Below are 12,964 nucleotides of genomic sequence, written 5' to 3' on the forward strand. Positions count from 1 at the left end.
GTAGACAATTTTCTAGATGGAAGGAAATACAAAGAAACTGAGTTCCAAAGGGACTTGTGAGTCCTTGTTTTAATTTGCAGGTTGAATCTTTAGTGAGGAAAGCAAATGCAATGTTAGCATTCATTTCAAATGGCCTAGAATATAAATGCAAGAATGTAATATTGAGACTTTATAAAGCACTGATGAGGCCTCACTTTGGAATATTGTGAGCAGTTTTCAGCTCCTTATCTTAGAAAGGATGTGCTGAAGCTGGAGAGGGTTCAAAGGAGGTTCACGAAAATGATTCCAGGATTGAATGGCTTGTCATATGAGGAGTGTTGATGACTCTAGGCCTCTATTCAATGGAATTCAGAAGAATGAGGAGTGACCTCATTGAAACCAATCGAATGATGAAAGGCTTTGATGGAGTGGATGTGGAGAGGATATTTCCTACAGTGGGAGAGTCTAAGACCAGATGACAAAACCTCAGAATAGAGATGAGGAGAAATTTATTTAGTCAGAGAGTGGTGAATCTGTGGAATTCTTTGCCACAGGCAGCTGTGGAGGTCAAGTCTTATATATTTAAGGCAGAGGTTGATAGATTCTTGAATGGTCAGGGCATGAAGGGATATGGGGGGAGGGCAGGAGTTTGGGGCTGAGAGGAAAATTGGATCAGCCATGATGAAATGGTGAAGCAGACTCGAAAGGTCATATGGCCTAATTCAGCTCCTATATCTTATAGTCTTACTGGCTTAACTGAAGCTCTAGAGTACTCTACAAATCAGTCAGCAAAACTGAATTATACATGAAGTGGGACTCCTGGAAGAAATGTTAGTGATTCAATGAAGGATAAACTAAATAATAGATTTTCTTCTGTGCACGTCTAGTGAGTTTGAATTATTACCCAGAATTTTATTATATTAGCTTCCCTGCTGGAAGACAACCAGAACTACAGAGAGCTTAGACCAATTTTTCATCTGATCTAAAAAGTTAGACACACCAATGAGCACCAGCCTGATCTGGTTGTTGCTCATTTTGTTGATGTTGCAAAAAAAAAGTATTTTACACTTCATGACTGAAGCATATTAGGAAGTTTTATGAATCTTTCTGCACTGTACACAGATGGCCTATACGGAGAAAACCCCAGCCATCCTGCTGTTCTCCAGAATGTCTGATTTTGTCCCATTCCACCAAACACACTCAATAAGCTATAAAATGGCTTCTGACAATCCAAAACCCAACGAAGGAGAACAGAAGGCTGGGACTTGCAAAAGAGGGGAGTGTGGTAGTAAGGGTTTAAACAGAGTGGACCATGCCAGTAAAAGTCAGTAGACCACACAAATAAATGGATCTAAGGTTAACCCCTTATGTTCAAAATGCACAATGCGATGTAAATTTCTAGCTTAACATAAAGCCTAGGGCCAATAAAATCACCTAACTTTGGGCCAACTTAGTTTTCTGCAACACCAATTCATTTATACAAAACCAGCAAACCATCAACAAATTAATTATAACCTATACACATGTGTGAAAATGCAAATCGTTCTTATGCATGTCAACAAAATATCTTCTAATATAAAGAGAAGTACAACATCAAAAAATGTGGTATTAAATTTCTAATGCATTAGAATTTTTAAATGAAATATACTAATAATCAATGATGTTCCACATACTTGTTATACAGAACAATGTCAGGTCTCCATACAGAACTACTAGGTATTCGAATAGCATCAAGTCCATCATATTTGTCTCGATCCCACTTGAGGAAAGCATCAAACCAGATTTGTCGAATCCAAAGGTAAGCAGTCAGAATTTGGTTCCTTTCATCCTATGTGCAAGAAATATAATCTCATAAATCAGAAATTTAAATCAATACTACTACAAAATATATCTACATTCTTCATCATATTTTATATATCCTCTTCTTCATGATTATCATTACTTCCAACTTTATATTCACACTGTAAACTATCCTTTCCAATAGTCCACACCAATGAGGCATACACCATAGATGGAAACCTTTTGCAACACTCTATGATATTCTTATTGTTGTTAGGGAGACAACGCACTGGGATTTGTTCACTGGCCCACTGAGTCAATACTGACAATTACCCATTTATATCAATCCTACATCCATCTTTTTTTTATCTTGCCCACATTTTCATTCACCCCCTCTAAATTCATGCTACTCGTCCACACACCAGGGGCAGTTTATATTAACCTACCTGTTGTGACGAAAAAGGCACTGGATTGATTAATATTAACCCTGTTTCTTTCAGTATAGATGCTGCCTCATTGGTGGAGAATTTCCAATATTTCTGTCTGTATTTCAGATTTTTTGACAGGCACAGTATTTATCTTTTGTTGTTCTTATTGTTTGAAATCAAGACTTTAGCAGCATTCTACCATTGCAACTGTTGGATCTATCCAACAATGACACAAGTCAATCAGCAGTTACATCTTCTTTTCTATTACAACTGAAAATCCAAATAGTAAAGCATACATGAGTAATTGATCGGCCTGTATTTTACAGAATATTGAAGAGTTGTTCACCATCGTTAGCCCACATCAATGAAGTAACTTTGCCATTTGCACATTCACACGCTGAACGCAGCTTTCCAGATATCACTCTCTGTTCCATAACAAACTGGAGGGATGCTGCAAGTTAGTCCCTGTCCCCCGGGCCATTAAGACAGAAAATGGAAAATCCCGTGTCCAATTACCCAAAACTCAATTAATGAACAACCCATTGACAGTTACTATCAAGCTTCAGAAGTGAATGCTGTCCACTTGAGCAGGGAAATGGTAGGACAAGTAATCCTGCAGAACTGTATCTTCAAAAGACGAAAGTATTTTATGAGAATTTATAGACAGCTATCCAAACAGCTCTTACCATATCTTTAATTTGTGAAAGGGTGACTTTCAAAGTGACATTTAGCACGAGATCTGTATCTTCTACAGGCCTGAGTGCATCTGTATAATCTTCAAATAAGTTCTTAAACAGCATTTGAGCATATCTTCCATCTGCTGACTCAGTACCTGTTCAAACATGATTCAAGTTTCTGGTTAGTCAACCACGTAGATTTATTTAGAGTTATATATTGTTCAAACCAAAATGAACGGGAACTGGATGGTGACAGGGCTGAGAATGCGTCAGTTGGTATACAACTAGATGCAGTGCGTAACAGGAGCCCAAAGTCAAAAAATATGATGAATACAGCACTGAATGTATTATATTTGAATGCATGCTATATATATGGAATAAGGTAGATGATTTGTAGTGGAATTAGTCACTGCCGAAGGAAGATCATAGTTGGGAGCTTAACATCCAGGTTGGTACTGGATCACAAGAGAGAGAATTTGTAGAATGCCTACAAGATGGCTTTCTGGAGCAGCTTGTGATTAGGCCTAACCAGAAAAAGGCACTTCTGGATTGGGCTTTGTGTAATAAACCAAATTTGATTAGGGAGCTTAAGGTGAAGGAACCATTAGCAGAAAGTGGTCATAATGTGATATAACTTACCTTGAAGTTTGAGGGGGAGAAGATAAAGTTAAATTTCTTAAAAAAATATCAGGCAGAATAAACAAAGGAGAGTCGGTGGATTACTTGGGTTTTCAGAAGACCTTTGACAAGCTGTTGCACTTGAGGCTGCTTAAGATAAGAGTCCACATTAATACAATGAATATATTAAAATGGATAGGAGATTGGGAGACTTGCAGAAGGCAAAGAGTCGGAATAAAGGGGGCCTACTCTGCTTGTCTGCTGGTTACTAGTGTTGTTCCACAAGGTATCGGGACCATTGCTTTTATTGTATTTGTCATTGATTTGAATGACGGAAATTAATGGCTTTGGGCAAACTATACAGAAGTAGGTGGAGGGTCAGGCAGTGTTGAGGAAGCAGGGAGTCTGCAGAAGGACTTGGACAGATTGAGAGAATGGGCAAAGTGGCAGATGGCATATAGTGTAGGGAAGTGTATGGTCATGCACTTTGGTAGAAGGAATAAAGGTGTGGACTATTTTCTAATCAGCGAGAAAATTAAGATGTGCAAAGTGTGTGTTTAATATTTCAGTAATATTTGAATCATATTGTAAATATATTTGATTAAGCATTCTTTGTTTAAATAATTCATTATGGGTTATACATAATAGTACGGGAATGGCATACGTCATCATGCCACCACATTGTATGTGCACACCTCTCAAAGTAAGAAAGTAAAACTAAGAATGTACATGAGTTATTCCCAGCTCTGTGTTTTCCTTTCAATGAATCTTCATGTTTTGGAATTACAAAACCTAACACAAAAGGTCTTGGGAGACCTTGTGCAGTATTCCCTAAAGGTTAACTTGCAGTTTGAGTCAGTGGTAGGGAAGGCAAATGCACTGTTAGCACTCATTTCGAGAGGACTAGAATATAAGAGCAAAGATGGGATGCTGAGTCTTGATAAGGTACTGGTCACCCTGCACTAGGAGTATTGTGAGCAGTTTTGGACCCCTTACCAAAAGAAGATATGTTGGTTTTGGAGGGGGTCCACAGAAGGTTCACAAGAATGATTCCAGGAATGAAAGGGTTAACATATGAGGCGCATTTGAAGGTTCTGGGCCTGTACTCACTGGAGTTTAAAAAAATCAGGTGATGTGCCATTGAAACTTGTTGAATATTGAAAGTCTCAGATAGAGTAGATGTGGAGAGGATGTTTCCTATAGTGGCTGAGCCAAAGACCAGAGGGCACAGCCTCAGAATAGAGGGACATCCATTTAGAACAGTGGTGAGAAGGAATTTTTTTAGAATAGGGTAATGAATTCATTGCACAGGGAGTTGAATTAATAGGCTGTGGAGGCCAAATTATTGGGTATATTTAAAGCAAAGGTTGATAGGTTCTTGGTTAGCCAGGGGATCAAAGGTTACACTACAGAGAGAAAGCAGGAAAATGGAAAACCAATAAGCCATGATGGAATGGCGGAGCAGACTCAATGGGCAAGTGGCCTAATGCTGCTCCTATGTCTTACAGCCTTATGGTCTAAACTTAATTAGAATGGCAGATTCATCAGGAACCTTCCCTGAAAAACATAAGTGAATAAAATAGTGGGGTTTTTTTTACAAGAAAGCACTAATTTCATAATAATTAGCTTTTAATTTCAAAGTAATTAAATTTAGATTTCAGTCTGTCCTGGTGAGATTAAAACTCATTTCTGTCCCACCAAAATAGTATCTTCCTAGTTTTTAACTATACAAACATATGAATTAGCAACAGAAGCAAACCAGTCAGTCCCTCAAGCTGCCTGCACCACTTAGAACACAAAGTTGAGGTGACAATCAGCCATACTCAAAGGTAATCTCAGTTTTGCATTCCAGTCTACCTGGAATAAACCTTCACAGTCTTGTTTATTAGATGTCTATCTATCGATCCTGAGTTTTAAAAAAAGTCAAAGACTCTGTCTCTAATGCTCTTTGAAGAATAAAGCTCCAAAGACTCATCATCCACAAGGGTATTTTTTTAACCACGATCCAATCTTAAATGTGACATCCTTTTATTTTAAACATCAAACCCTAATTCTCAGTTTTCCTGCAAGAGGAAACACTTTGTGCACATCACTTTTCTCAGAATACCTTAGGAAACTTCCATTTTTCAAATTCTACCATAGATAGTCAAATCAAATCCAGAAGTGGTTAAATGAGAAGACAGTGAACTTCATTTAATCTTCTAAAATGAGGTAATGAGTAATTTTGTGCATTTGCATTTTCCTTTAAAACCACATGAGGTTTTTAGCTCATTTATCCCAAGCTAAATCAAAATCTAATTCATATTTTCAGCTTATCAATAAGCATCCTGTTAAACTAAGCTAGTTCAGTCCAGCTTTAGTCCAAGGTTTGGAGCAGTGCAAGTGAGACACAGTCAATTCAGATCACCAAAATGAGATTATGCTTATCTTAGATATTGGGCCCAAAGATGCAATTTATGCAAGAGGCTGATGGGTTACAATAGTGCCAACACAATTATACATCCGTTGGTTAATCTGCTGATACTTTCACTGCTTCCCAACAAGAGCAAATTCTATTGAAAATACAACTCATTTATTTCTTTCCAAGTGATCACTAAAAATACATTTTACAGTGGTGGTAATAGTAATAATGATAATTGGATTATGATAATGCTTTTGTCTTTTTTAACTGTGTGGAATGGCCGGCTATTGTTTATAATTCATTCATTTTCTGAAAGTTGGTTATTACTGGCATGGCTGCTTTAAATGCCTTTCCTTAAGTTCCATCAAGTGGGCAGTGGTGAGCTGCGTTGGTGAAAATATTCCTATAATAATATTATTAGTAGTGATTTCCAAGATTTAAACTCATTAAAAAGAAGGGCTGGTGACATGTTTGCAAATCAAGATCAAGTCTGACCTAGAGAGAACTTGCAGGAAGTGGTGTACTTGGTGTCCTTGTTCTCTCAGAGTCACAGATTCATTAACTAGGTAGTATGTTACAACTGCTGTCCACGCTGACCTAGATTCACATTTAAACTAATCCCTGTTGACCCATGCTTCTCCAAACCTTTCCTATCTATGTATTTGTTTGTCCAAGTCTCCTTTAAATTTATTATTGTACCTGCCTCATCCATTTCCTCTTTGCTGTCAAAATAGCCAGAATGAGTAAACACCATGGATTTTTTAGGTGGCACAAACTTCAGTCACTCTACCTGTTGATGGTAGGAGTGACTCCTTATGTTAGGCTGCTTTGAGCTGGATGGTGTCAACCTTTTTGAGAGTCATTGGAATTGGTTTCCTCCAGGCTTACAAATCAGCATGTGCCTCTTGATGCACATGGCAAACATTTACTAACTGTTAAGGAAAATAGTAACTTAATGTGGGTGGACTGCCACCAACTTTGGTTGAAGGTTAAAAGGCCACATTAAGCAGTATTTAATACTCCAGGTCAAAATGGGTAGGTAAGGTGATGTGACACACAGCTTCCAGCAGTCCTGAAGAAGCCACATCACAATGTGAATGAACCCATTGCCTGATTGTGTTGCATGTGCAGTGTTAGTAATTGATTGTTTTATCTGGTATGACTCTATGTAGCTGGGACAGATTACCCTGAGCAGCAATCTCCCACCTTTCTACTTCAGTTAGACAGGCTCCTGATGCTTCCACTCCTCTGGTTGGTACCCTGACAGTAGAACTGAGGAGAGCAATGTAAACCTGTCCTAACCATTTGATTCCCAATGTGATGACAAGACCAATCGGCCAATCAAAGAGCATGTTGTCTTTGGAGCCAGTAGAAGAGTCGGGCTTAGGTCCACTGTCATTGCCATCTAGCAGGAAGGGAAAATGGAGGGTTGCGGAGGCTAGATCATTGTGGGTACATGAAAAGGAAGTAGATTTGGGAATTGAGAGCTACAGGGAACTGTCACAGAAGGGGAAGTTGTAATAGATCAGCAATGATCGCATAGAAGGCAGGGTAGATGAGGGGCAGAATGGCTTCTTCCTCCTAGTTTCTTATCACACTTCAGACAATACCACAGAAGGCTGATGTTGTCACACAAGCGACACTGGGTTACAACTTATGCCAATCATGAACATTCCTCCACTGTCATTGCTAGATTTTAGGCAACTTTCCACAAATTACAACATAAAGCAGCAGAAATTAACTAGTACTTAAAAACACATATTTTAATTATTTCAATGTTCTGGAAAGATAAAAATTTGCTCCAACATCCGCCAATGAAACAATTCCTTGAAAAATAACATCAGAAACATTTTAATTCTACTCTGTAAGTTTGCTTTGAGGAATGCTCCTAGTGATTTAAAGAACATTATTGTCCCTTTTAGATAGAAACAAGTTTGAAGTGACAAGTCTAGAAAGATGCTTAAAAATTAGTCCTTAAATATCTGCCACAAGAGATTCTGAAGGTGCTGGAAATCTTGAGCAATACACAGAAAATACTGGAGGAACTCAGCAAGTCGGGCAGAGGAATAAACAGTCGACGTTTCTGGCCGAAACTTTTCATCAATCTTAGCCAAAAGCGTTGAGCTTATTCTTCTCCACTAATGTTGTCTAACTTGCCGAGCCCCTGCAACATTTTATGAGTGTTCTTTAAATGGCTTCTGCACAAAATAGTTTCCTTATCCAGAGCTATTGGATGAAATAAGAAAACAATAAACCTTTAAATTATTCTTTTCTCTCCAGACTACTTTTTTCCTCTTTTTGTATATTTTGAGACCAGCAGTGAACCTGGCCAGACCCAGTTTGAGAAATGCAATTTGATATTTCCATAACTTACTGTACAAAAAAATTGCATAAATGAAAATAGCCAGTACGTAATATAGTCTTACCAATTATGAACAGTGCATTAAAGAGGAAAATAAATTCATAAGCCAAAAGGCAGGTGGATAACTTCATTCTCCAATATCTTCACCTCAGGATCGACTAAGAAGGAGTGCCCTTGCAGAAAGAAAATATTATCAAAAACGTAATACGTTTTATCGAACCAATAAAGTTATTAAATTGATGGGCATAATCACCAAAGACAGTCCTGTGTAACTCCAGGTGAGAGCTGGCCTGTGCTACACGAGACGCGCGCGACCAGGTGACAGGTGGCTCTACTCAGCGTCCCGCTGGAGTGGCGAATGAATCCAACGGGCTAATCTGTTAAATCCGCTTCAGGAAAATATTGCAGCTCCGTGTTGCAGACTAACATAATTCTTGCCTTAAGACCACGAACAGGTGGATGAGATACTCGTTCGTAATGTTATGGTTATCTCGCCTGTAGTTCTGAACAACCGGGCGTCATTTTTCAATGTAGATTTATTATGTGTCCCCGAGGCGAATGATCTACTAACTGCGGTTGACGAATCAACTGGTTAAAAACGGTCTTGGAGCAAGAAGGAGAAATGCACAAAGAGACGAACGTTCAAGCAGTAAAATTCTCCAGTCAATGAATTATGCAAGTGAATGCGAAGACAGGGATATTGCATGGATCAGGGGTGTACATTTTCAGTTACTCCTTCAATACACCGCTACTGAAATACTATTCGGTTGGTGCAGAGTGAGATGAAACACGTGGAGAACGCACAACAAAAGCTGTATTTAAAGGAGAAATCGAATGTATCGGGAAAGTCTGATAAAATCTCTTAAGCTAATATAAGAGGAAAAAAACTGCAGATACTAAAAATCTGAAACACACAAACAGAAAATGCTGAGAAATATCAAACAGGCGATGTGATTGAGCCAACCCATCAGATCAATAAATATCAGAAAGCAAACAATTTGTTTTTAATGAATCTCAGGAAATTGATGATTTGATTAAAATTCCAGCTGGGTTTTTTGATTAAAATCAGAATGATTTCTTAAAAAATAATGTATTTTGTGTGTGTTGCATTGAGTACAAGAGCTAGGATGTTATGTTGAAGTTGTACAAGATGCTGGTGAGGGAAAATTTGGAGCGTTGTGTGCAATTCTGGTCACCCCCCTCCAGAAAAGATACCAATAAGATTGAAAGAGTACAGAGAAAATTTACAAGGATGTTGCCTTGAGTTACAGGGAAAGTTTGAATAAGTAGGACTTATTTCCCTGGAGCATTGGAAAAAGAGGGGAGATTTAATAGAGGTATACAAATTTATGGGGGTATAGATAGGATAAGTACTAGCAGGCTGAGGTTAGGTGAGACTAGAACCAAAGGTGAGAGATGAAATATTTAAGGGGAATTTGTCGTACGAATGTGGAATGAACTGACAGTGGATCTACATTCAATTGAAACATTTAAGAGAAGTATGGAGAGCTGTAGTCCAGTTACAGGTTGATGGGACTCGGTGTGGGCTAGATGGACTATAAGTACTGTTTCTGTGCTGTTGTGCTCTAAGACTCTATAAGTCATCTTTATCACACAACAACTCCCTTCAAGAGTCTTAACAACAGGACAGAAACTTATCCTCAACCTGTGGTATGTGCTTTCATGCTTTTATATATTTTGTCTGAAGGAAGAGGGAAGGAGAGAGAATGACTTGGGAGAAGGGGTTTTTGATCATTTTGGCTGCTTTCCCAAGGCAGTACAAAGCATGGATAGGCTCAGGGAAAGGGAGGCTGATTTACATGATAGACTTGACTGTGTTGACAACTCTGCACATAGTTGCATGCTTGGGTAGAGCAGTTGCCACAACAAACTGTGATGTATCTGGATTTGTGCTTTCTATGTTGCATCTATAAAAATTAGTGAGGGTCAATAGGGACCTACTGAATTTCCTTAGCATTCAGAGGAAGTAGAGGCAATGATGTGCTCTCTTGGCCATAGCATCAATGTGGTTGGACAAGATAAGCTGTTGATAATACTTGCACCAAAAACTCGAAGCTCTTAACCATTTCCATCTCAGTGGCTTTGAAACATAGAGGGGTGTGTGCTCCACTCTATTTCCTGATGTCAAAGTTTTGCTGACATTGAGAAAGAGGTTGCTGTCTAGCCACCATACCACCTGACTCTCTATCTCCTTCCTGTGCTCTGTCTCATTGTTGTTTGAGATTCCACCCACTATGGTGGTATCACCTTTGAACTTGGGGATGGAGTTAGATCACAGAGTCGTGAGTGCATAGGGACTGAGGTAAAATATGTAACTCACTTATTAATGATACTATGGAATCTGCTTAAGCTACTTTCTAGCTAAATCAGCCTCCCTTTCCCTGAGCCTATCCATGCTTTGTACTGCCTTGGGAAAGCAGCCAAAATGATCAAAAACCCCTTCTCCTCAAATCATTTTCTCTATGTCACACTGTCTTGCTACTTTAATAATTTTTTTCTTTTTCTGTATCAGTTGCCAATTTATCTTAATTCAGTTTGATTTTTATCTTCTGTTTGAAGGTGTACTATCTACATTTAGCAATCCATGTAATGTAGGTTTGAAACATTACATTGACTGTAAGATTGTCTTCCGTGTCCATTAAATCCTTTGCACATTAGTCATCTGTTTGTCATTTAACTTACATCTGCTCAAATGACACTGACCAGGTTTAATGGCTGTATCCAAATGTCAAGTATTGTTTAAATTACTCACTGTAGATTTGACCATGCTGATATTACTCAGAGGACTTTTATTTATTTATTTTTAAAAATTTTTTTTATTTAATTGCGTTTTTAAGTAATTACAAGAGTGGGAAAAAAATGTATATATCCCTTCCCCCCTCCCCTTAACTCCTCCCCCCTAACTTCCCTATATAAAAAAAAGAGAAAGTAAGAAAGAAAAAAAAAGAAAGAGTGCCTGGTTGTTGGAAGATCTCCACATGCTCCATGGAGTTCTTAATAACTTTAGTATATATATTTATTTCTTTCCCCAAGTAACCAATTGTTTCATCTTCAGAGCACCTATATATTTAGTCCTGTCTTTTGTAAATAAGGGCACCAAATTTTCAAAAATGTTTCATATTTATCTCTTAAATTATAAGTAATTTTCTCTAATGGAATACAGCCATAGATTTCTTTCTTCCAACAATCTATACTTAAATATGAATCCGATTTCCAAGTAACTGCAATAGCCTTTTTGGCTACTGCCAGTGCAATTTTTATGAATTCTTTCTGATATTTATTTAGTTTGAGTTTCGGTTTTATCCCTTCAATATCACCTAGTAAAAGTAATATTGGATTATGAGGAAGTTGTATTCCTGTAATTTGTTCCAGTAAAAGTCTTAAATTTGTCCAAAAAGGTTGAATTTTAGAACAAGACCATGTAGAATGTAAAAATGTACCAGTTTCTTGGTTACATCGGAAACACTGATCAGATAAACTTGGATTTAATTTATTTATTTTTTGTGGTGTAATATATAATTGATGTAGAAAGTTATATTGCACTAATCTTAACCGAACATTTATTGTATTTGTCATACTATCAAGACATAGTCTTGACCAATTTGTTTCTTCAATTTTAATATTCAAATCACTTTCCCATTTTTGTCTTGACTTATGGACTCCTTGTTTAATTGCCTGTTTTTGAATCAAATTATACATACAAGATATAATTTTTTTAATATTTCCTTTTTGAATTAAAATTTCTATTTCATTAGATTTCAGCAATAACATTGTTTGACCTAGTTTTTCTCTTATATAAGCCCTTAGTTGAAAGTAACAAAATAAAGTGTTATTTGATACTTTATATTTATTCTTTAATTGATCGAATGACATTAATATACCTCCTTCAAAACAATCTCCTATGTATCTAATCTCTTTTTGAAACCAATTATATAAAAGTTGATTGTCCATTGTAAAAGGAATAAGTCTATTTTGAATTAAAGATCTCTTTGCTAATAAAGATTTTTTTGTCTCATCATCAACATTTATCTTATTCCATAAATCAATCAAATGTTTTAATACAGGAGATTCTTTCTTTTTCCGTATCCATTTAGATTCCCATTTATATATAAAATCTTCTGGTACGTTTTCTCCTATTTTATCTAGTTCTATTCTAATCCATGCCGGTTTATCTTTCTCAAAAAAAGATGCAATAAATCTAAGTTGATTTGCTTTATAATAATTCTTAAAATTTGGAAGTTGTAACCCTCCTAGATCAAATTTCCATGTCAATTTTTCCAACGATATTCTTGACATCTTACCTTTCCAGGGAAACTTCCTCACATATTTGTTTAACTCTTGAAAAAACTTCTGGGGTAATTGTATTGGTAATGATTGAAATAAATATTGTAGTCTAGGGAATATATTCATTTTTATAGTATTTACTCTACCTACTAATGTTATTGGTAATGCCATCCATTTATCAAGATCTTCCTGAATTTTTTTCAAAAGTGGTGAATAATTTAATTTGTACAAGTTTTTTATATCATTATCAACTCTTATACCTAAATATTTTATACCATTTGCCGGCCATCTAAATTGAGTTATTAATCGACATTGACTATAGTCTCCATTAGTAAGAGGTAAAATTTCACTTTTATCCCAATTTACTTTATAACCTGATATTTTCCCATATTCTTCTAATCTATAAGATAATTTA

The 12,964-nt window shown here is 36.9% G+C and overlaps 1 protein-coding gene across 2 annotated transcripts in view; it reads right to left on the minus strand.

Moving 5' to 3' along the window:
• Positions 1-12,964, minus strand: part of chrna9a (cholinergic receptor, nicotinic, alpha 9a) — a 48,286-nt gene that overhangs the window by 16,017 nt on the left and 19,305 nt on the right. The window contains exons 1-2 of one of the 2 annotated variants that reach the window (XM_073063961.1): positions 2,873-2,975; positions 1,653-1,807 (exon numbers count right to left, since the gene is read on the minus strand). In XM_073063961.1, the coding sequence (XP_072920062.1) occupies positions 1,653-1,807; positions 2,873-2,875 (158 nt within the window). In that variant the 5' untranslated portion in view covers positions 2,876-2,975. Of the gene's footprint in view, positions 1-1,652; positions 1,808-2,872; positions 2,976-12,964 lie in introns of those variants that run through there. The other variant, XM_073063962.1, reaches the window with a different exon arrangement.

The sequence above is a fragment of the Hemitrygon akajei genome, chromosome 13 (genome assembly GCF_048418815.1).
Source record: "Hemitrygon akajei chromosome 13, sHemAka1.3, whole genome shotgun sequence".
In the NCBI taxonomy this organism is placed as follows: domain Eukaryota; kingdom Metazoa; phylum Chordata; class Chondrichthyes; order Myliobatiformes; family Dasyatidae; genus Hemitrygon; species Hemitrygon akajei.